At 37.6% G+C, this 23,358-nt stretch overlaps 1 protein-coding gene across 1 annotated transcript; it reads left to right on the forward strand.

Annotated features, from left to right (window-relative positions):
- Positions 1–8: 8 nt before the first annotated feature.
- erbb2 (erb-b2 receptor tyrosine kinase 2) lies at positions 9–22,653 on the forward strand. Its single transcript, XM_033985001.2, has 27 exons — positions 9–289; positions 7,999–8,150; positions 8,585–8,765; positions 8,846–8,986; positions 9,417–9,482; positions 9,824–9,939; positions 10,023–10,164; positions 10,513–10,641; positions 11,148–11,274; positions 11,372–11,445; positions 11,520–11,610; positions 12,003–12,205; positions 12,367–12,496; positions 15,202–15,292; positions 15,594–15,748; positions 15,823–15,864; positions 15,946–16,084; positions 16,224–16,346; positions 16,431–16,529; positions 16,601–16,786; positions 17,112–17,267; positions 18,694–18,769; positions 18,863–19,009; positions 19,111–19,208; positions 19,320–19,511; positions 19,935–20,319; positions 20,645–22,653. Exons 1-27 carry the CDS (start codon positions 217–219, stop codon positions 21,010–21,012), a joined length of 3,882 nt encoding a protein of 1,293 aa, XP_033840892.1. The 5' UTR covers positions 9–216; the 3' UTR covers positions 21,013–22,653.
- The last annotated feature ends 705 nt before the right edge of the window (positions 22,654–23,358 follow it).

Here is a 23,358-nt window from a genome sequence, read left to right on the forward strand (position 1 = left end):
GGGAGCGCGCCTGCCCGGACTACTGCGCTGTCACGCTTTACAGCAGACAGCAGGAATTCAAGAGGAAGTCAGTCCTCTTTGGAAAATCAGTGCTACTCTCTCACAAACGTGATCAAAACGCCCCCGGAGAGGAAGAAGAAAGTTCACCGCCACGTGTTGGGATTAGCTGTTACTTCTCTCCGTTTAAAATGGATTAGACAGGCCAAGTTCCCGCAGATGGACGCGGTGAGAAGTTTGGCGTTTGTCGGGGCCGTGCTCCTCGGAGTGACGGGCACGTTGGGCAGAGAAGGTGGGTATAACTTTAGCAACGGAGCCTGTTACTACACTGGAACAACTGTGCAATCACGACGTAACCACGCTCTCTGTTAAAATGTGTTAATAAGTATTTGTTGGTTGAGTTTGAGGTGTAGTTGAGTTTTAAGGCGTTGGTATTCCCAGGCACATTCCTTTTTGTCCCCATTTAGTCACCACTGTTGGGTTTTGCGAGGCATTGGTTCAGTGAAAAGACGCACCTGTCACTACGCAGCGTCAAAAAGAATTGCAAAGAAAATAACTTGCATTGCTTTTAATACACACAGTATGCACACAACTGTTTGCAAATCAGTCAACACATTCTTGTACACGGAGACGCGGGTTTTTTATGCAGATCGACGTCAGACCGACTCTGTGCGTAAACAAAAACAAACTTGGTGCAACAGTCCGTGCATTGTGTGACAAGGATCATGACGATGTCAATTATTCACTTGGGCTCCAAACGGGACATTGTTTCATAGAGGGCCACTTGTCACACTGGGGGCTTGAGTGGATGCCAGTAAAGCAAGGAGCTAAGTGAAAGTGCAAACATTAGACTGCTGAAAATGGCTCTTGATTTTTGTGAATGTGCATCCAGTTGTGAATAATTTTAGCTGGAATTGCATTGATGCTGAAGGGAAAATATTGACTTGACTATGAAAGCACTTTGATACATTGCACTTGTTAAATTGTGCATGACTAGATCTAGGACAACAATGCCACTGTTTTGTAGAGAAGCCAAAAATGTATTTAACAGGGGGCCTGAGAAGCGTAAAGTTCTTGCAGAAATGGTCATAAAAAAAGTAGAATCCACTTTTCCACTTTTCTGTAGCCAACATGTAAGTTTGTAAGAGGATTCAAGCATCAAAATAATATTAACATAGTAAACCTCAGAAATAGCCTCCAAATTATTTGAAAAGTTACCACACATAAATAAAGCATTTGTATTTTGGTCAAACTTTTGACATCACTAATAGACTGTGTTGAATCTCATCTTTCATTATTTACCACCACTGAGTTTGCCACACACAAACAAACAAAGACAATTGTCACAGGTGAAGAGATTTTTTTGAAAAAAACTGCATTGTTGAGGAGAACAGGTCCGTGCACTTTGCTTACTCCACAGCATCAGTCTCCAGCTGATTGTTCAAACAACACATGCAAACAGATGTCAACACTGTCCCTTCCAGTACTGTAGCAGGAGCAGGGACACGTCAACAAATGTATCACTCCAAAGGTCACCAGATAAAATGAGTATTTCCTGGATGTGTTTGTGAATAAAGACAGGGAAGTGGGTTGACAGTGTAGTAGTGTAGTGTCAAATGTAAATATATTTATTTAACTGTGGCTTCAGCAAAATAGTGACTGGATGCAAACACTGCATTCCAATAAAATATATAAATAATGTTTCTGCCAGTTTGTAAAATATGTCCCTGCTTAATGTTTTGGAGTTGGAAGAAAGCTAATGTCTCAAGACTCATGTCAGCTTTGTCAGGCTGTAGTTGACTAAAAATGGTTTGTTGACTAAAGAGTATTAAGACATGCCCTTTGCATCAATTAGTCAACTAATTGGGGCTTAACGTTGACTGTTAAAACTATTTAGTTTCTTTATAATCTGACCATGCACCTGACCAAAACTGCACTCAGAAGACACAATTATAACTATACATAGTAAAGAACATCTTCATATGAAAAAGTGAGAGTAACATCAATATTCTCTCTTGCCAGCTATGTCACTCCATGCCCTCTCTTTGCTGCTGAAAAAACAACAACTTTAGAATCCCCACAAAATAATTGCCGTCAAATAAAAATTTGGTTGACTAATACGCCATAAATTGATTAATCAAGTAAAGGCCTACAGCCCTGTAGCTTTGTGAAATCTAAAGAAGAGTCATTAGCAGAGAGATTATGTGCTATACTAACTCTTGGTAGGTAAAGGTGATGATTATTAGTGATTGACCGATATGGAATTTTTCATGGCTGATGCAGATTGTTCAAAATCCTGAAAAAACCATGGCTAATAACCTCTGCCGTATTTTTTAGACCCCAAATTATGTCATTTAAATGTGCTACAAACTCACCCCCAGCCCTGTGTTACTCCCTATAAGAAAGCAGACATGCCGCTGGTCACTGGTTTTGTCTTGGTTCATGTCCTTCTCGCGCTCGACTGCATCCACAGGCAACACAGTCATCTGAATTAGTCTCATTAGCTTCAGGTTAAATCAGCCGTGACTCTGTTCAGTCTGTTGTCAGTGGTCTGTGAGACGGGTGATCGGGCCAAGGCCGGACAATATAACTTCATTAGACAATCGTCTGCCTAAAGCTGTGCAACTAATCAAACTTTAATCGAGATTGACCCAGAGTTCACCACATTTTTAATAGGACATTGTTTTAAATTGTATTAATTATTTGTTATGTTTTATTTTTAATGTATTATTTATTTGTATCTACCTACTGGTTTTATATTCCAAGTTATTCTAAAAACTATAGACAGAGTTGAATAGATATTGTGCCTTTAGCCACAGCAATTATGTGAAAATGAAATTCAGTTTATCGTTGTACTCGAATCATCTTCAGAACTATATTTAGTGGGCATCTAAATCACTACTGTTAAAATTGTGATCAGTCCTTGGTGTGTTGCCATTTCATGCACAGTTACTGTGCAGGTGTTTTGAAACAGGAGTAAGACCAGTGCGTAGTGCATTTCTCATTGTAGACCGTTTAGTGCCGTGAGTGCCGACCTCAGCCACTGTACCACGTCTGTCACATCACTGATCCTGTTCGGCTTGTCTGTTGAGCAATACCTGTTTTCTCTTCATCGGCAGCAGAGCGAGCAAGAGGAATGTGCTTTAGAGAAGTGTAGTTTGAGTAAGACACAGAAAAGAAGATACTGTCATAGCTCACATTAGGATAACATTATTGGTGTCTAGTTGTATTGTCTGGTTGTGTTAAAGTTAGACCTAGATATAAGCGATAGTGCAGTACCAAGCAGTTGGTGGAAGTAGTTGTGGTTACAAGTTACCAAAAGTTACAGTATGGTGGATTGCAAGATTTTATATGCCTATATTCATTGCTTTTTAGCATGCTCCTGCAATAAAACAGTGGAAACTATGGACCTCTAGTTCAGTAAAACCAACCAACAAGTATTTTATTCAAAACTTTAACTTGGGAACACAAGTGTAATGATGGAGAAAAGGGGAAATATAGTTACAGGTGGCTGATATATTCAGTTTCCATTTTCTTTACTATCCTGATGACGATTTTTGAAGGTTTTAATAATTCACCTGGAATGTGCTAAAACATGCCTGTAAAATAAGTTTTGTTTAAGGTACAAGTATCACACTTAATGTGAAAGTGCCATATCTTTAACCACAAAAGTGCATAAATATCACTTTATCCATCTCCTAAACAACATTGGCGATCATATCTATTTATCTCCCACCTGTAAATAGTGACAATATTGTGCTGTAAAATATCATTCCATTTCAAAGTAGAACTAGTAATGTTAGTGTTATGTAGCAATAAGAGGAAGCTAGTGATATTAGTGGTAAGTAGTAAGTAATTGCAGTAGTAGTAGTAGTAGTAGTAGAAGAAGTAGTAGTTGTGTTGTAAACTGCTTAAATGGCGCAGAAGTGTCATGGCGGCCGCTTTGCTGTCACCTGCACAGTCTGGTAAACACACACTCCCTGAGCTAACTGGCACTCATCCACTCACAGGTGTGGCAGCAGCTTTTACTTTTGTATTGCACTGGTATGGGACGCTACCACATCAAAAACACAGTGAAGCTAGATTTTACTAAGAAATATAGTTCAAAGAAATGAAGTTTTGTACAAAAACATCTGCCGTCATTTCTGCACCAACATTGCTTGCACCTGTCTTTTATTTGGAAAAGCCTAATCAAATTAATTAATCTGTTAAATTTGTGCGTCTTTTGATGCTACTGGTTGATCATTTATTTATGGTTGAAAGCACAAGCAATCCTCTAGATCTTGCAGTATTGTAGTTATAATTTACAACTGTCATTTTGTTATTTAAAGTGTAGTTGTTGACATTCATGCAGCCACTGTGTCGGTCCCAACTAGAGATGGGCAATATGTCGGTGATATTAGAGGGGTTTTCCAGCCATAGGCATCAGTTTGGTATTGCATTTTTTCCCCCTAAATATCGATATATTCAAATGTCGATTACTGGCCACACCAGCACTAGGACAAATATCAGATATCGGTATCAGCTAAAAAAAATATATCGGATCATCCCTTGTAACAGGCTTGTAGATCGAGTGTAGCACAAAGAAGGGCATCTGGATTAATGCCTGATATATTTAAACTTAAACTTATACTTAAGTCATGGAGGTGTGTTCTTATTCTCCAACTAACATGTTATTACAACAAGCTTCATTACTCATCAACATTTCAAATAGGTGCACAATGCTGTTCTACAAGGATTGATAAGTGCTATGTAGAATCTACTCAAGGAGACTTATGCAGGACAATAGTAAATATGTTGCCTGATAGCAGAACACTGAATATGATTTCACAACACTTAAGTTGAATACGAGACATATGAGCAAGCAAATAATTTAAAAGTATAAATAAGGAAGTAAGGAATGTAACTATAACTTAAAAGTACAGCATGCATTATGATTGAGTGTAAATTGCTGAAATAGCTTTAAAACTGCTGCATATTTGTAATTTTTAACACAAAAATAAAATGTAATTTCTTTGTCTTCATTATAATGAAACAAGCAAAGTTCCATCTGGCTTTACCACTGCAACAAAACAATGCCGCTTACACTTCATTGTAACATCATGGTATTACTATTGCTAATATTTTAAGGAAAGTTTACAGGACAGTCTCCATAACCACTCTCCTTGTGTGGTAAATTTTTATATGTTGAGGTGACCCTCTGGACTCAGGCATGGCATTCTGACCTCTAAAGTTCAAAGGTCATAGGCCACTGACACATTCAGAATTAAGACACAGAAGAGCAACCTGCATGTGTCACCTGTGGGAAAGACAAAAAGCTACACTCTAAGTCTAGTCTCTAACGTCTGTGTTACGAACTAAATCATTAATTACCATTTGAATAAGATTTAGATAATTTAGCTGACATAACTTGGGGTAGAGTGATTGAAAGACTGTAAGCAGCAGAGGGCAGATAGGGGGCCATAGGGGACACCGGAGCAGATAGCTTGGGAGTATTTTCGGCGTCAAAGTGGAGGAGGGTGGGCTTCACAAGGCCATGCACACATTCAGATAGTGCTGTGAAATCTATGACGAAGTGGCCATGTATGTATTTACAAACGTTCAAATTACTCTACTTTTTGAGGCCAGGGATGTTTTATCGGTCAAATAATGTCCCAATGTCCTCCACATTACAATAAAATTTACAAATAACAAATGTAAAGTAAAGATTACATTCTAATAGTGGTTATTTTATTGGCTTAGTTTTCATGAAAAATGCCAAATAGTAAAGATATGTGTAGGATTGTATATTGTAAGGAATTGTAGTATTTATTTATTTATTTTTTTTTTTTGTGGAATCCCCAACACGTTGTTCAGATTACCCAAGCCCCCAATTTGAGAATTTGTGAGGCTGTAATATGCACAAGAAAGAAGATGGCATTGCAAATAGTTGTGCATTTACAGAGCTGGTCAGAGCTGGCAATGTCCTGCTCAGTCTTTCTTACAATCCGTCTGCTGCTCATTGAACTGGCTCTCCTAAGTAACAGTGATAGATGATGAGGAAAGCCTACATACATTTAGAGGGGGAGCAGCTTGCCTTGTTTGGAGCTGGTCTACAACATTTTTTATTACATTAAGGGCTTGGGCATTCTTTATCTTGAATCTTGTTTGTGATCAACCCTTTTATTTGATATTTGATACAACGTGCACTCATGTATTTTTGGATCACTAATAATCGTGACGCATGTGTTGTACTGGGACCCTCACAAGTGAGTCAAGGCTCTTGCACTTGTTACATGATCTTTGCTTCTTTAGTTCAAAATGTGCTTTCCAAGGCCATGTCTTTTTCATAGAATAAAACAGATTGCTAAGGCTGAAATGTTTTAAGTACCATAATTTCTCACATAAACTACAAAATATCCTGTCTTATTCTGCATTAAAAAACACAAATTGTGTAGTTTAGATCTGTATAAACAAAAAATTATTATATTTTTGTAAATTCTTCTGGATACATTTAAAATGTGAACTTCGAACAGAATCCTATTTTTAAACCATAAATAGGGAATCTTATCCTAAACGCAATGAAAATAAACAAATTGTAATAATATATTTTTCTAAAATCATTCAGCCCTATTATAAAATAACACCTTTTGCTTCTTTGTGGTTGGAAATTACTATTTTAACTTCCACAGATGGGATAGCCCAGTACATGGGGGTGGCTCTTGGAGGAGGAGGCCAGAGGAAGTCATTTATAACCTTGGGGCAGGGGACAGTCCACTCTGTGACTGTGGCCTGAAGTATGGCAGCTATGTGTCTCTAACAGCGCCCTTGGATTGTAACATTTTTGACCCTGAATATAATACTGTGACCGACCACTGAGGGATCGCCGCTCACTGTGGAAAATAAATCACAGGCCAATAAAGTCCAAGTACAGTGGGGCTAAAGTAAAGTATATGGGGCTGAACTATTCTGTACACAAATACTTAATAATAATATATAAACTAAATCTTAAGTGTCATAACGTGCTGAAAATTCACAAACAAAAGGAAAAAATGTGAAACTTGTAAATACTTCATTTAGTGTTTGAAAATACATTTCCCATTACATTTTGTATGATGTATTTGGGCTTATATGGTGGTAAAAATGTAATTTCTCTTTCCTATTGAGAAATTGCCATACTAAAATTCAGTACCATATTTTCCGAACTATACGTCTCTCCGGTGTATAAATGAAAGAAGGCATAATAGAAAGAAAACATATATAAGTCACATTTCGGGGGAAAATTTATTTTACAAAATCTGAGACCAGAAACAGATATTTTATCTTTAAAGACAAGTTATAATAATAACAATAAAATAAACAACATGCTGAATGTGACAGCATGGTAATGTAGCACATAGACAAATGTGTTAATATCTTACATAAACAAACGTGACTAGTATGTTTATGTCAGATATTAACAGTTAATCAGATAACTAAAGCATAAAAATAAGATAACACATTTACCCTCAGTCTCACTCCACATCACTAAATCCATTGAATTTTTCATCTTCGATGTCGCTTCTGAACAACTCTGCCTGCTCTGAAAGTAGATGGCTGTCATACTGATACACAAGCCTAGAGTGCCCTCGCGCAGTTGTCAGTGTGACAATAATGAACATGTGAAATTATATATTTGAATAATTTCTCATATAAGTCACATCTGAGTTTAAGTTGCACCTCCAGACAAACTATGAAAAAAGTGCAACTTATAAAACATGGTAATTGTTTTTTCTTGGATACAGATCTATGCAAAGACACTTTCCTCATACACATCTAATATTGGTCAGCCTCAGAAATCCCCTGAGAGGTTGATCAAAGCAAGTGTGAATGTGTGAATGTTCAGAAAAAAAACAAAACAACTTTAGTTACCTCATCAAGGTGGTATAAAGATATGTTTACTTGCATCAGTCCTTATTAGAATCAGCAATAAAATAATGTTTAACACATTTCTATGTTAACTTGTTAATTTGTGTCTTGCAGTGTGCCTGGGTACGGATATGAAGCTGGCCCTGCCCTCCAGTCTGGAGAACCACTACGAGACCCTAAGGCTGCTGTACACTGGGTGCAAGGTCGTCCACGGCAATCTGGAGATCACACACCTTCACGGCAACCCAGACCTCTCCTTTCTACAGGTGCCAAGCGTTTGGAAATAATGACTTTGGTTTATCCTAGCAATAGATTTATGGACATTGACTTAGGAAATACACAACTAGTTTTTAAATTTACCATAGTTTTTTTCAATTTTTTTTTTGTCCTCTTAAAAGATAATTGTTTCTATTCGGGAGTGATTTAATTGGCTCTGCTTTGTAGCTCTAAAGATCATAAACCTATCAACTATAATGCTATCACAAAACTGTGTATTCTGTATACTGTATATTATTGCAGTTTGGAGAATATATTATGGCAATTTTGATGTTATTGTACATTGACACTTTCTTTTCTCATTGCCATTCTTGAACACTCATTTTAGATTTTCATCAGTATTGTTTATTAGATGTATACTGTGTAGGCCCATATATTTTTTTGTGATCATATAATCAACATCCTTCTTCTTTTCATTTCCCAGGGTATAGTGGAGGTGCAGGGATATGTCCTTGTAGCTCATGTATCCATAGACCTGGTGCCACTTGATAACCTTCGTATAATTCGGGGGTCGCAGCTGTACAATGGCAGCTTTGCCCTGGCTGCGCTTGAAAACACACAGGCAGGGCAGGGGCTCAGGACACTGAGGCTCCGTAGTCTCACAGGTGCAGACTCAGATTTTAATGATTTTATTGATGATTTTTGGTGAAAGTGTTGTATCACTAATATCTCATTTGTTGTACAGAGATCCTGGTAGGTGCTGTCTATATTTGGAACAACCCTCAGCTGTGTTTCCCAGACCCTCATAGCATCGTGTGGCGGGACACTTTAGATGAACAGAACATTCACGCCAACAAACACAAACTGCAGAGGCGCGCTGCTAATTGTAAGAGCTTCATATCATTTCAACAATAATGGCTTGGTTGTCATAATTTGAGATGGAGGCCATTATAACTCTATAGGAGATAGAAATAAATGAAAGTCTACAAACATTGGACCTTATCATCATTGTTAGGGATTGACTCCACAAACAATCTTCAGAGTTGAATAGTGGTACCATTATTATTTTTATCTTTTTTAATTTAATGTGACATTGATAATGTCTGTGACAGTTTTTTTCATGTAGGCCCAGTAATTACAGATATAATTCATGAACCATGTTGAAACATCTTCAGTCTGAAAAAGCTAATTCTACCATATGTATTTACCTGTCCTCCTAGTTTCAAACTATTAGCATTATACAATGTTGTGATATCAGATGAACATAACCTACTGAGTTGTATAAAACATTTGCCTCTTTGAATTGTGTATTTCAGGTCCAAGTTGTGCATCTTCTTGTAAAACAGCCTGCTGGGGTGAGACGGCACAGGACTGCCAAACATGTGAGTCACTGGTATAGTGTATAACTGAAAGAATAAAAGAACATAAAGTATATTTGTGGAATGTGGAATGATGTGGAATTTTTAATAGTCAGTGCATATATTATAGAGCTAATTTAATTTTATATTTGATACTATGTGCCTTTCTCATCCCTGGATAAATGATTAGAGTTGCTACTTTCATAAGTGAGTGCTGCTTTTGTAGGTACACTGTGTAACTTAACATAAAATTTACATAGTGCACTTTTTAAGTACCATTACTGTAAATCATGAATAAGTCAATTATGTGAATGTTTTCTATAATACAGATTTTAATCATGTTTTGTAAATGTTAATTTCCATAGTGACCCGCATCAATTGTGCTTCTGGCTGTCAGCGCTGTAAAGGTCCTCTCTCCAACGACTGCTGTCATATGCAGTGTGCTGCTGGGTGCACTGGGCCTAAAGACTCAGACTGTCTGGTAATGAGCCAGAGCAATGTGCCAGTAGTATTTTATGTCTATTTATGTGTATCTGTCTTACTTTTTCCTGTGTTTATTTACAGGCATGTCGTCACTTCAATGACAGTGGAGTTTGTAAAGAAAACTGTCCTCCTCCCACCATCTATGACCCTGTGACCTATCAAACCAAACCCAACCCAGAGAAGAAATTTAGCTTTGGAGCCACCTGCGTGAAGACCTGTCCATGTAAGCTGACATTTCAACATTGAATACATATATGGTTTAAAAGTTGTGTCATTATGATTTATTGTTACTGTCCCTCAGCCTATTATGACCAACATTATTGTGAAATGGGGATGCTTTGGCTCCAGTTAAGTTCTCCTTTTGACTTGGAACCAATCTGTTAGCAAGCTAAATTATGCGCCCCAGGGTGGTTAAATGAATAATGTCACTGATTTTGTACAATCCTATAGATCCTATAATTATTACAATTAATTACAACATTACATACAAACGAACTCATCCCATTTGACAGCATTGTAGAGCCTAACTAGATGGTGGATTCTGACTTTGCCATTGTCTGTTGTTTTTCAGATAACTACCTGGCTATGGATGTTGCTTGTACTTTGGTTTGTCCTAAAGCAAACCAGGAGGTGATCGTCACACATCCAGATGGAAGTGAGACCCAGAAGTGTGAAAAATGTGAAGGCGACTGCCCTAAAGGTTTGGGCCATTTTGTTTTTGTTGTTTTCTAAAGTTTGTAGTTTTGTGAAGAAGTATTTATGTATGCCGTTGTATTGTGTGTTTTTTCTGTGTGGCATTGTGATTGAAAAGGGATGATTAATTGGTCATATAAAAAATTTGTTGTTTTGACTCTTCACATGCTAACAGCAGGAAAGCTGAACAAACCTGTTTTTTTACTTCCTTGTTATTGCGCCAGGTGTTTGTCTTACTAGTTTTAAGAAAATAAAAGCCCTGACCATATTTACATTGAAACATTGAAAATTTTGTTTTTACAAATACAAAGCAGAAAAGGCACACCAAATGTTTAGATTATAAAATATTTGTTGTACAATATAGCTTCATAAAATATACTTAAGTAAACGATTACAACTCACAGTGTAAAGCAAAGATTATGTAACCAACTCTTAAATCAAACTAGATGTATTTTCTAATATGCACACTATTTTTGTTTTATCAGTTTTAATATTAATGTGTTTTTGCTGCAGTGTGCTATGGTCTGGGCATGGAGCACCTTGGTGTTGTCACTATGGTTACTGCTGCCAATGTGGAACAGTTCAGCTCATGCAAGAAGATCTTTGGCAGCCTGGCCTTCCTCCCCCAGAGCTTTGCAAGGTGAACATTGTATCTTGCATTGCACAGTCATAAATGCACAAAATGATCTTAACATTATGAAATCATTGTTGTATTAACATAATTTAACATTGTTTAGTGACCCTGTGACCAACACATCAGGCCTCACTCTGGAGCAGCTCAGTGCTTTCAGGAGTGTGGAGGAAATAACAGGTACTGATCAAATACAAATTCGTGAATGCCACATTTTACCTTGATACTAAGAATTTTCAAATCTTAAATTACAGGATATCTTTATATTGACGCATGGCCTGAAAACATGACTAATCTGAGTGTTTTTGAAAATCTGAAGGTGATTCGTGGAAGGATGCTTTACAAGTAAGAAAATTCAGAACTATTTGTTTGTACTATGGAAAAGGGTGAATATCTTGGCTTTGACGATAACTGTATAAAAATGTAAACAGTGTGCCTTCACTATGTTGTTGTGATTGTGTAGATCTGTCTGCTGTTTGTTCCCATTCTGAGCTATAAAATCTAATAATTAGCTAACCAACACAGACCTGTCTCTGGAGCGAGCCAAGCATGTCCAAAGCAGGTCAATGTAACAGTTGTAACTTCAGTGTATTTTTGTCAACATCAACCTCAAAATGAAAGCAACTGAAGAACAACATTCAGTATAAAAATTAAAACAAATCAAACTGCAACTAAAGAAAAAATGTGTACATCGTAAATTGATCACATGAACACTGTGGTACCTGCTTGTTTTCCAGGGGTGTCTTTTCACTGGCCATCCAGAATCTCCACATTGAGTCTTTGGGGCTGCGCTCACTGCACCGCGTCAGTGGAGGTCTCGTTATGTTGCACAATAACCCTCAGCTGTGCTACACCGGGTTGCTGCCTTGGGACACCCTCCTCCACCCCTCTCAGGGGCCACATCGCATCGTCAGCCAAAACCAAGACAACCAAACCTGTGGTAATGATCTACCTTCAATATGACCCCCAGAAATAAGGCCAAATTATTTATCTGATTTGATGGTTGACGATTTGATTAAGCCTTACATTTACACTTCTGTAAAGCCCCATGCATTATTCTATATACATTTTTTGATTTGTGTTGAATTTTCACTGTTACAGAGAACCAAGGGCATGTGTGTCACCGGCTGTGTAAAGGAGGATGCTGGGGTCCCGGGCCAAGCCAGTGTGTGTCCTGTAAAGATTACCAACGTGCAACAGAGTGCATCGAGCAGTGCAATGTTGACCAAGGGTACGAATTAATTTTTTGAATGCTATTTGTTATTGTTTATCTATTTTAATGTACACTGTAAATTACAAAATGTGTTTATTATTTTTAGGGCGTGTTGATGTCTTTTTTTACTCAAAAGAGAATTATTTGCAATTATTTTGTCCCACGTTATCGCAGGTCACATGTATCAGTCCAAAACACAGGACCAAAGAGCTCCATTCCAGTGTATGAGCTACTGCTCTTTCTCTTTCCACTCAGCACATACACACACAAGGGGGCGGGTCCGCTGGTGTCTGTGCTTGACATGAGGGCCCTATTTCAAAAAGCAGATTTAGTCCAAACTCAAGAGTTTGTTAACTCGGAAGAGAGCTCAAGTTTTCAGTTTCAGAGAGTGAACCTAAGCCCTGAGTCAGTCAACATGGTAACTCACTCTGTGAGTCTAACCCCGAGTCTCATCCTGAAGGAGAGCTCTGAACAGCCACTGTTCCTGAAGAAGCTTGGTCAGTCAGATGGTTCAGGTGCACTTAATAAGGCTTGACAAGAGTTTAATGATTTGATTTTTTTAAATTCATTTACACTTATTTTGCTCAAACACTTAATTTTATCACTACATACAGTAAAGTGTGTCGGGAAGTGCAAATGATTCATGGGTCACACTTTATCCAACTTGACTGATCTACACTTGAAAATCTGATTTATGTAGGATACATTTAAAAACTCAGAGAGGTACACAGCTCTCAACATCTTAGATTAGTTATAAATGGTAATTAGCAAATTGAATTTAAAATCTTAAGTAAGTATGTTGCAACAAAATTATGTGGGCCTTTAGAGTAATCTTAGCTGTATCTTCATACTAAATTTCTTTTATATCAAACTTGACTGATGTTCCCAAAGCGTGTTCCAGTCACATGACTTCCTGTCCCTCTAAAATGAAACCCTTCTCTGGTTTACTGATGCCAAAATTAATGCTCTTTTCTGGGATCCATTGAAGTCTTGTGCCCTTTGCTTACACTCATTTTTTATTATCTCTGAGTTTTCTAACCTCAAACCTGCTTCATGAATCAGAGAAAACTGAGCTGTCTGTCTCAGGGGAGATTAATTCTGAGTTAACTCTTAAACCCAAGAGTTGGGCCATTAGCATAAACATTCCACATGTTTGTAACCTTTGAGCTGGTTTGAACTAGGACTATACCAGATCTGAATCAGGACTGAAGCCAGACTAAACCAGCACTCTGCTTCCCTTCTTTACGCTCGTAGTGAGCAGAAAGGAGCAGGAGAATGGAGCAGTCAACACAGGACAGTCACAGGATTAGAGACATTTTGATTAAAAAAAAAAAAAAGAAAAAGTTTCAGCTTCAAAAGGTTGAATAACATTTCTATCCTATATTAGAATGTCGATATTAGAAAAATAATAAAACAGGCCAATACTGAGCCTTTTTATATTACTTGGATTTCATTTTTAAATAACATGGCCCAGAGACAGTGACATTGACTGTGTCAATACTGCAGTATATTTAGGCCTGAATGGTAAAATAAAGAGCTATTTAGGAGCTAAAAAACCCTTATTATATTGTTTTTTGAGGTCGCCTCCTTGATTCAGTTCTCACCAGAGAATGAGAGACTGGCCTTAGCCGTACCACAACCTTTCACAAAGTAAGGGAAAACTCGTTTTAGATTTTATGCCCCTCATTTATGGGACACTCTCATAAACCAGCTCAGACTAAAATGTGTAATTCCCTTAAGTGAATTTAAACACACTATATCTGTCATCTTTTCAGACTGTTGTAATTGTTTTAAATGAAACCTTGTGAACCACAGGTTCAGTAAATATTTAAATATATATTTTACTATTCATTTTATTAATTGCAAATGTTAGTTGTAATTGTGTACTCAGGACTCCCTTGAAAATTAGATGAAATCTCAATGGGACATCCTGATAAAATAAAATAAAATAAATAAAATGTGATCAGTGGTAAATGGTCACATTTTTATATAGCTCTTTTCCACCTCAAGGCACTCAAATTCATTGCAAATTAAGCATGCGATTAATCGCAATGTTGTTTTTTTGGGGTTTTTTTTATTAGCTCAAATGATTTTTTATTCTATCCATATTTAGTTAATAATGCAATGTTACCACTTTTCTTTGGGTTATATTCCTGATATTCCATTTTTAAATTGCACCAACGTACTAGAATAAGGTACCTTACATACATTTGCACATTTCTATGTGCAATACATTAAGCTATTTGAACAACAACATTTTTATTGCCTACTACACTGTATTCAAATCATATACTATTGATTTTTAATGATGACTATGTAACCAGGTACAGGATAGAATAAGATAATTGCTGCGTAACTGCTTAAATTAGCAATTGGAATAAGATGGACTAAGTTCTGAAGGAGAGTTATAAGGCAAAAGCTAGAGCCAAAAAAATAATTACTGGAGCAAGTTACTCAGCAGAAATGATTGGCATCACAGCAAATAAAGTTTTACATCTGGGTCCTAAAACCCACAGTGTTACACCGACATGTCTTATAGTTAGTATAGGTATGTTAGCAGTATGTTGATGTTGACATAAACTGCATTGTTGGTTATTTGCAGAAGGCCCTTCTGTCTAAAAATGACCCTCCTTATGACAGTGTCAGGTGCCTGGGATAAAAGCATCCTCCAAATGCCTCTGTGTTTTAGAGTATAATTTTGTCTCTTTGTGCTTGCCTTACAGCCCTGTGCGTGAATATGTTGAGGGACCTTTGTGTGTGGCTTGTCACCCAGAGTGTGAGCCTCTTAATAACACTGCCTCCTGCCATGGACCGGTAAGAATGCAATACTCAAAATAAATCTACAACCACTATCAATCTACTTATAGTATATGGTAAGGCAGTGCTGTGCCAGATTGGATTTTATAATAGTTTTGACAATGGTCTCTGGGTTTATATCTGTATAACTAACAAATTAACATTATTATACACAATATGTTACATCTAGATACCTATCTAACATCAAAAGTCAGATCTTGTGTAGCTGAAAAAGTGCCTCGTAACCCTGAATATGTTACTATAGTTAAAGCCAAACACATTATTCCTGGTTATTGCTCATATTATGATCAATTTTCAGGGAGCAGACATGTGCACAGAGTGTCGAAACTACAAAGATGGAGACTTTTGTGTGGATCACTGTCCCAGTGGAGTCAAAGTGGATCAGATTTATATTTGGAAATATAGTGACGCTGATGGAAACTGCCAGCCCTGCAACACCAACTGCACCCTGTCGTAAGAGGCCTTTATGTTTAAACAACACATTTACTCACTTAAACATCATCCTTATCAATGCATTTTCATTTCAGTTGCACTTTGATGGATGAAAGAGGATGTCCTATTCACACTGGGTAAGAAAAACAGTTGTCTTCCTTTTACTACATTGAGTGAGTCACTTCAAAGGTGCACATAACTTTTTTCTGCTGTTTTAGACCAGGAACAACCATTGCAGCTGCTGTTGGTGGCGTGGTGCTGTTCTGTATCCTCTTGGCACTGCTAATTTTTTACCTGAAGAGACAGAAGAAACTAAAGAAGAAGGAGACTCTGAGGAGAATCCTGCAGGAGCATGAGGTGGGAGTCTTATGTGTGGTTTTATAACGGCAAATGCAAAACTGTGTAATATATATATATTTCACTTCCAAAGTGCGTAGTGTTTTGTATCAGTGTAAATAATGTGAATAATGCATTCTGTTATACTCTTTTTGTCCAGTTGGTAGAACCTTTGACTCCCAGTGGTGCATCTCCAAACCAGGCTCAGATGAGGATCCTGAAGGAAACTGAGCTGAAGAAACTCCGGGTGCTTGGAGCTGGGGCTTTTGGTACTGTTTACAAGGTGAGGTGTTCATATCATCACCCTTTTTTCTATTACTTACATATTAAGTCACTGTTGTTGTTTAATGTAACGTTTTGTGTACAGGGTGTGTGGACCCCTGATGGAGAAAATGTAAAAATTCCCGTAGCCATTAAAGTTTTACGAGAGAACACTTCACCAAAGGCTAACAAAGAGATTTTGGATGTGAGTGTTCATAGTTGTTCTTTCTCAGTAGGATGCAGATACACTATACGCTGTTGGTATTGTGTGTTCAGGAGGCGTACGTGATGGCTGGAGTGGCCAGTCCTTATGTGTGTCGTCTCTTGGGGATCTGTCTCACCTCCACAGTTCAGTTGGTCACTCAGCTCATGCCCTACGGCTGCCTGCTTGACTATGTCAGAGAAAACAAAGATCGGATTGGCTCTCAGTTTCTACTCAATTGGTGTGTCCAGATTGCCAAGGTATGAGCTAGAAATTACAACTGTATTAATATAAAACTTATATTATAGTATTTTTGGTATGCATTATGGATAAAAATATTTTATATACTGTTCCAAAAGAAAGCACAAAACAGCCAATAATGTTATTGATGGTAGTGCTACAGAGGCAAAAGGGGAGCACTTTTAAATATTTCATGTTTTATAATGAAAATAAAATAAAGGATTTTAGAGCAATTGTATGCCTTCTCCATCATGTATGTCTTCCCGGTACTTTGTGTACTACTTACTGTGGATTGATGTTGATATTATTTACACCAGATGGATCAGCTGTATGTTTGTTGTTTAGGGAATGAGTTATCTGGAGGAGGTGCGTCTGGTACACAGAGATCTGGCTGCTCGAAATGTTCTGGTGAAAAACCCGAGCCATGTGAAGATCACAGACTTTGGCTTAGCTCGACTCCTCGATATAGATGAGACTGAGTATCATGCTGATGGAGGGAAGGTAATGAAGTTATGTGAATACTTGTACAACAGCAATTGTGTTTAGTAGATTATTTCTTTGGTGTAACAATCACTCTTAGAAGCAAATGTTGGTGGTTTATTTGGTTCCACGTTTCTAAGTGGCATGCACTTGTTGATAATGCGGATTGCCTGTTGTCTAAATCTAGAAAGGTATGACAAAAATAACGTTTGATTGGTAGAAGAAAGAAGAATGTCATCGTAGACAAATAAAACTTAGCATCAAAAATAGGTCATGTCACGACCTGTAAAAAATGATATTATGGCTCTGCCATAAACCCTACAGGAAGCCTGGATTAAGCCTGGGACTGACAAAATCACTCATAATCTTTTTCTCCAACAGTTTAAACTTGGCCAAAAGATAGAAACCCCATGTGAAATTAAAAGTTCTTAATTAGATTTTAAATAAATGTTGGCCGTGGTGATGGTGATTTTTCAGCAAAATGTCAATTTTTGGCATAAAAAAAAGAGAGAAAAATCTATCTTTCACAAACGTTGTTGAATTTGAATGGACCCAATGAAGTGCCCCTCACATTTCTAATTTCAGTGGCGCCCTTTGGAAAATTAAAATGCATTGCACATAAAAACATGGCACATAGAGCATCCCGAGATAGACAAAAAAAGTATATTATGCCCCCGCCCTAAACAACACAGGATGTCGGCCATATTAGATCAGATTTGAGATGTCCAATACCTAGACCTCATACTTTAACAAACTTGTCCTAGGGTTTTGATCTAAAGTTGTTAAAAGAATCTCCATAAGTCTCAGGGTGTGGTCATGTCGTGTTCTTAATGAAGCAGACATTTGGAAAATAAAAAATTCCTTGAAAATTTGCACACATTTTCAGTTTCTGCCCAATGTGCCCAATGTGGTGTTTGTGTATTTTAATGACCTGCATATAATGATATGCAACTTATTTACAATTTTTTATCTAATTATGCAAATGTACAAAATCTTGCACTCATAGTTTAATAAACGTATTATTAAACCTAGGGTTTTTATACAGCATTTTGAAAGTATAAAAATTCCTGCAACTACTGCAAACATCATCGGATTCAGACAAACCCAATGTAGCATCTGTGTATTTTGATGAGTTGGACAAAATGATTTGTGTAATAATATTCTTTAAAAAATAGCTCTCCAGAGCCCCTTGCAAAGTTGCAATGGGGCGTAAACATTTATCTCCAACATGCCACTGGAAATATTGAATCACATGTCAAGCTAAGGTTGATATGCATCTCTCCCGTGTGATATGCCCTTCCGTGGTTGCAAGGGTTTAGAGAGCCCTGTTTCACTGCTTGCAGTTTTGATTTACCTCTGCATCTGGATCTTAGTGGACTGCATTCCACTTCATTGTTTTATATTTTGTGTTTGTAACGTAGGTAAATTGTGTGATATTTTCTTTTAGGTGCCAATTAAATGGATGGCTTTGGAATCTATTCTGCACAGAAGGTTTACTCATCAGAGTGATGTGTGGAGCTATGGTTAGTGCTATAAGAAATATTAAATTTACAATTCTCATCCATTTGCAACTTTTGTTACTTCTGTTTATTAAAATGTGTTAATGTCCACCTAAGGGGTGACAGTCTGGGAGCTGATGACATTTGGTGCTAAGCCTTATGACATGATCCCAGCAAGGGAAATCCCAGAGGTTCTGGAGGGAGGAGAGAGACTGCCCCAACCCCCCATCTGCACCATTGACGTCTACATGATCATGGTTAAATGTTAGTACTACATTTTTTTGTATATGCTGATGCAAAAGATGGGTTTAATAATGGAAATTAGACATGAAATTTAAGAGCTAACTTATAGATATTTCATATAGGTTGGATGATTGATCCAGACAGCAGACCACGCTTCAAAGATCTTGTGAACGACTTTAGTGCAATGGCCAGAGATCCACCTCGATATGTTGTTATACAGGTATTTTCAAATCTTTTATGTAGATTACATAATATGAAACTATTTTTAAATAACGGAAAAATGTATTGTGAACACTGAGATACACATAAATAAAAACTTTTTCCCTGTCAGAATGATGACCAGATGAGCACGTCCAGCCCGGTGGACAGTCAGTTCTTCCGGATGTTGATGGAGGAAGAGGGCACAAACATGAGTGAGCTCTTAGATCCTGATGAGTACCTGGTCCCACAGCCAAATATGTTCCAGAGGAGTCAGACAGATGGAGTCCAACCCAACGGGCCGTATCGACACCAGTCATACAGGGTCAGTATATGCTACTTTTATTATCTGTGAATTCTGAATGCCGAAGCCATATTTGTAGGAGGATGTGAAAAAGTACTAACCAAAGACCTCGTAAATAAAGTCCTGTATCATTTTGCTCTCTACAGTGTGTTGTAAAAGCAGCTATTTGAAAAAAAATAATTGAGACTATATGATATTGCATGATCTTCGATGAGAACTATAGTGTCGACTGCACATGATGCCTCATTTTGTCCATTTATGCACTTAGTTTGGTGAGAACATTGTTTAAACAACTACACTGCCATCCCACACAGAGAGTGATTTAGAATAAATAAATCTTCTTTCAGTTACCTTTTTTTCCATTAAAAGATACAAAGGTCCTGTGTTCTTTGTACATACATTAGGATGGGTTATTTAAACTGCATTTTTCTCTATCCCGAGTAGAGCAGAGACCAGGGTTTGGATCTGGACCCCTCTCTGACTAATGGCCCCCGCAATATGAACTCTTCCATGAACACTCTGAGCAGGGTGCAGTACCCCACCCTGCCCCTAGGAGCCAGCACCTCAAACGGACTGTGGTCACAGTACCCCGCCCTGGCCCGTAGCCCCTCTGCAGGAGGCCAGTCAGACTCTGTGTTCCTGGATGGGTCACCAGACAACCCATCACTGCCCCCTGCTAGCCCAGGCCGGTATAGCAAGGACCCCACGTATCCCAATGGCAGCCTAGGTGATTTAGAGACAGACGGTCCTGTCATGTTCCCCCCTCCTCATTACCTCCATCACTCCCTTCCCAGACCTCATCGGTATCATGTCAACCACGCCCTGCCAGGTGAGATTACAAAATGAATCCATTCTAGTAGTTTAATTTAGTAAGTTAAGTTGGTAATAAGAGAATAACATCCATCATTTTCATCAGTGAAGAAAACTATATATCGCTATAACTATAACTAGATAGATATAGATATATAGAAAAGAAAGTGAAGAAAATGCACACAAAAAATGTACACATGATAAATATTGAGGCCCAAAATATTTTGTTCCAGCTATAATTTACTGAAAGATAAGTCGATTATTATGACATGCCGAGTGATTCCTATATAACTATATACTTCTCTTATTAACCGTATGTGACATGTCTTTTTTTCTCTTACCAGAATATGTTAATCAGGATATCCACAATCTTCGGTTAATGATGCCAGAGCGTCCAACCACACTTCCCCGGAAAGGCTCCAAAATTGACCGCCGCCTTCCCAATGGCCTCAGTACCGGACACAGTGTGGAAAATCCCCGATATTTGGTCCCAGGCGCCTCAGGGACATCTACCTCTCCTGCCTTTGATAACCCCTATTACTTGGACCTTGTGGCAAAGGCCAAAGCAGTTGCATCTCCACCCCTGGAGGCCAATGGGGACCTCGAAACAGACGGAGAAGCAGTTTCTCGGCAGCTCAATGGTTTTGTAACACCCACAGCAGAAAACCCGGAATATCTCGGACTAGAGGATACATGGAGTGGTTACACTTGAGGACTAAACCTAGACAGACATCCCAGACTGAATAAAGGGATAGTGAAGAAGTGAATGTTATGTAGACATAAATACATAAAGTACATTTACCAGTATACTCAAGGGTCTGAAGTCAACAGTTAAATCTCAGTTATTGTAGCATTCATTTTTTACGTCATTGTCATCACCCTCTTTTTCAATATAGTGGTCTCTCTGAGTTCTATAAAAATTCACATCACCTCTTCAAGACAATGCAGACTTTACAAGATTATGAATAAATATGAATGAATTGACTGTAGAATGCACTGGGAAGAGGATTATACTTTTTTAATGGACAATCTCCAATCCTCAGACTGCAATATTGATGTTCATTTTTTTTGTATGTTTTGTTTACTCTCTATGGCCTTTTTATATGTGACATATTGGTACTTCATCCGACTAAAGTAACTAAAATTCATGGACAAAGCAGGTGGGGATATGCACTGAGTCCAGTGCTTAGTATGCATGTCACTGCGCCCAGGACTTGATAGTGTTCACTCAATGCCGTTTTGTTTGGGCCGGAGAAGTGCCTGCAGCCCATCTGGCCAGTAGACGTGCTCCGAGTAAGAAAGCACCCAGTGTATCCAAGACAGAGGCTTTGTGCCACTCTGATGTATGTGGGAGGCTGTGGCTATTTTCTCTCGATGTAAAAAATGTATGGTACTTAATCAAGATGCAGAACCTTTTAAATATTTTTTTTCAGGGAGATTTTTAAGAATGCACTGTCAAATACCCCTTACTACCCCTTAATATGGATCAATATTATATTGGGAGGTAAAAGTGGATATATATTGAGTTTATATGTCTGAAAAAATGTGTTATGGAAAACCCCAATTGAATATGGAGGAATACTTGCCTTTGGTTTTGGTTATGGGTCAGATTCCTTTCAGTGCGGACACATTGGCATCCCAGTTAATGATCAACAGCATTTTAAAGACTTTTTCAGATTTAAGGCTGTTGAACTCTGGGGGAGGTCGGATAATCAATGCTCCCATTGTGAGACCCCTGTTCTCGATGCAACAACTCAACCATTGATATTGGCACAACAAAGGTGCCTGGAATAGATGGTTTACTAATGATGACTAATTTGGTAATTCATTCATGCAACATCTTTTGACTCAGAAGCGAGTAATTGAGATTGTGATTTCAGGTTCGAAAATGTTTTAACTAGACACAATTTTTCATTCAGTCTATGCTAACACTGTGATTTAGATATCGCTGACAAGGGCATGAAAAGTTTTAGTAATGTGCTATTTTCAACCCTATATTACAATGCCTTTTCTTATTCTGAAACTGAATTGTACCAATATGTGTTTTGCAAACAGAGCTACAAAATATTATATTACAACAAAAATAATGAATTTAAAGTTACTAAATTATATTAATAAAACCCAAAGCCCTTTATTTCTGCTAATAAATGTATTTTCCCTTTTGCTCCTAGATAAATAAACCAAAAGTAAATAACTCAAGGAGTTACTTGAGCAGAAATATATATTTTTGGAAGTTTTGTGAATATTTTTTACTATTTACAGATGTACAAAAGTATCGTCCCTCTTCTGGTCAGTATATGTCCTATTATGTTAATGTAAAATAAATAAAAAAATCTGTTATGTTGGTGATTACATTGGTTTATACCTGTTGAATGACTAAATGACTTTAAGTGGCATTTGCTGCCACTTAAAGGTAATTTCTGGTACAGCGCTTAATGGAGTAAGACTTCCTGATATTTTCAGTACAAATCAGAAAGACTCCAAAATAAGTATAATCATATAATTTTTAAAAACAACAAAAACATATTTAGCATACTTGTTTTACTTCCTTCATAACTTCATAAAACAAATAGTGGCACACTGGCATATAGATCAGCATTCAAGGCAAGATTTTCCAAGCTATGATTGAATAAAGGCTTTTTAGGGTTAGGGTTTGTTTGTTTGTTTTCTAAAGTGCCTGTGTCCTGTTTTAAACGATACCTGATCCTCAGCCGGAAGACCAGGTGAAACCCTCATTATTGCAACTGCAAACATCAACAAGTAGCATTCCAGTGGCATTGAAGTTGTTGAATTATACATAATCTTCTATAAAGTACTTTTTATTTATTTATTTAGGCCATGTATTCAAACTTATTATGGTCATTCAATACACTGCCCTGGCATAATTGAAATGTAATACTTAATGTCACTTGCATATTCAAATGAGTAAGATTCATAACCAAATATGCATGATTCACTTAATCAGTTCAGTCTTAACACAGCAGCCTCTCAAGGTAGGCACAACTACTTACTTGTATGTATACTTTATTAACATATTACATCACGCTTATACTGCATT

The sequence above is a fragment of the Periophthalmus magnuspinnatus genome, chromosome 19 (assembly GCF_009829125.3).
Source record: "Periophthalmus magnuspinnatus isolate fPerMag1 chromosome 19, fPerMag1.2.pri, whole genome shotgun sequence".
NCBI classification, from domain to species: Eukaryota; Metazoa; Chordata; class Actinopteri; order Gobiiformes; family Gobiidae; genus Periophthalmus; species Periophthalmus magnuspinnatus.

What these genes read in the sequence shown, in the direction of transcription:
- erbb2 (XM_033985001.2), top strand. Translation starts at nt 217, where the DNA reads ATGGACGCGGTGAGAAGTTTGGCGTTTGTCGGGGCCGTGCTCCTCGGA. An exon ending in CAGACCTCTCCTTTCTACAG is followed by an intron (nt 8,151 to 8,584) that starts GTGCCAAGCGTT and finishes TTCATTTCCCAG; the next exon opens with GGTATAGTGGAGGTGCAGGG. An exon ending in CTACATGATCATGGTTAAAT is followed by an intron (nt 19,010 to 19,110) that starts GTTAGTACTACA and finishes TATTTCATATAG; the next exon opens with GTTGGATGATTGATCCAGAC.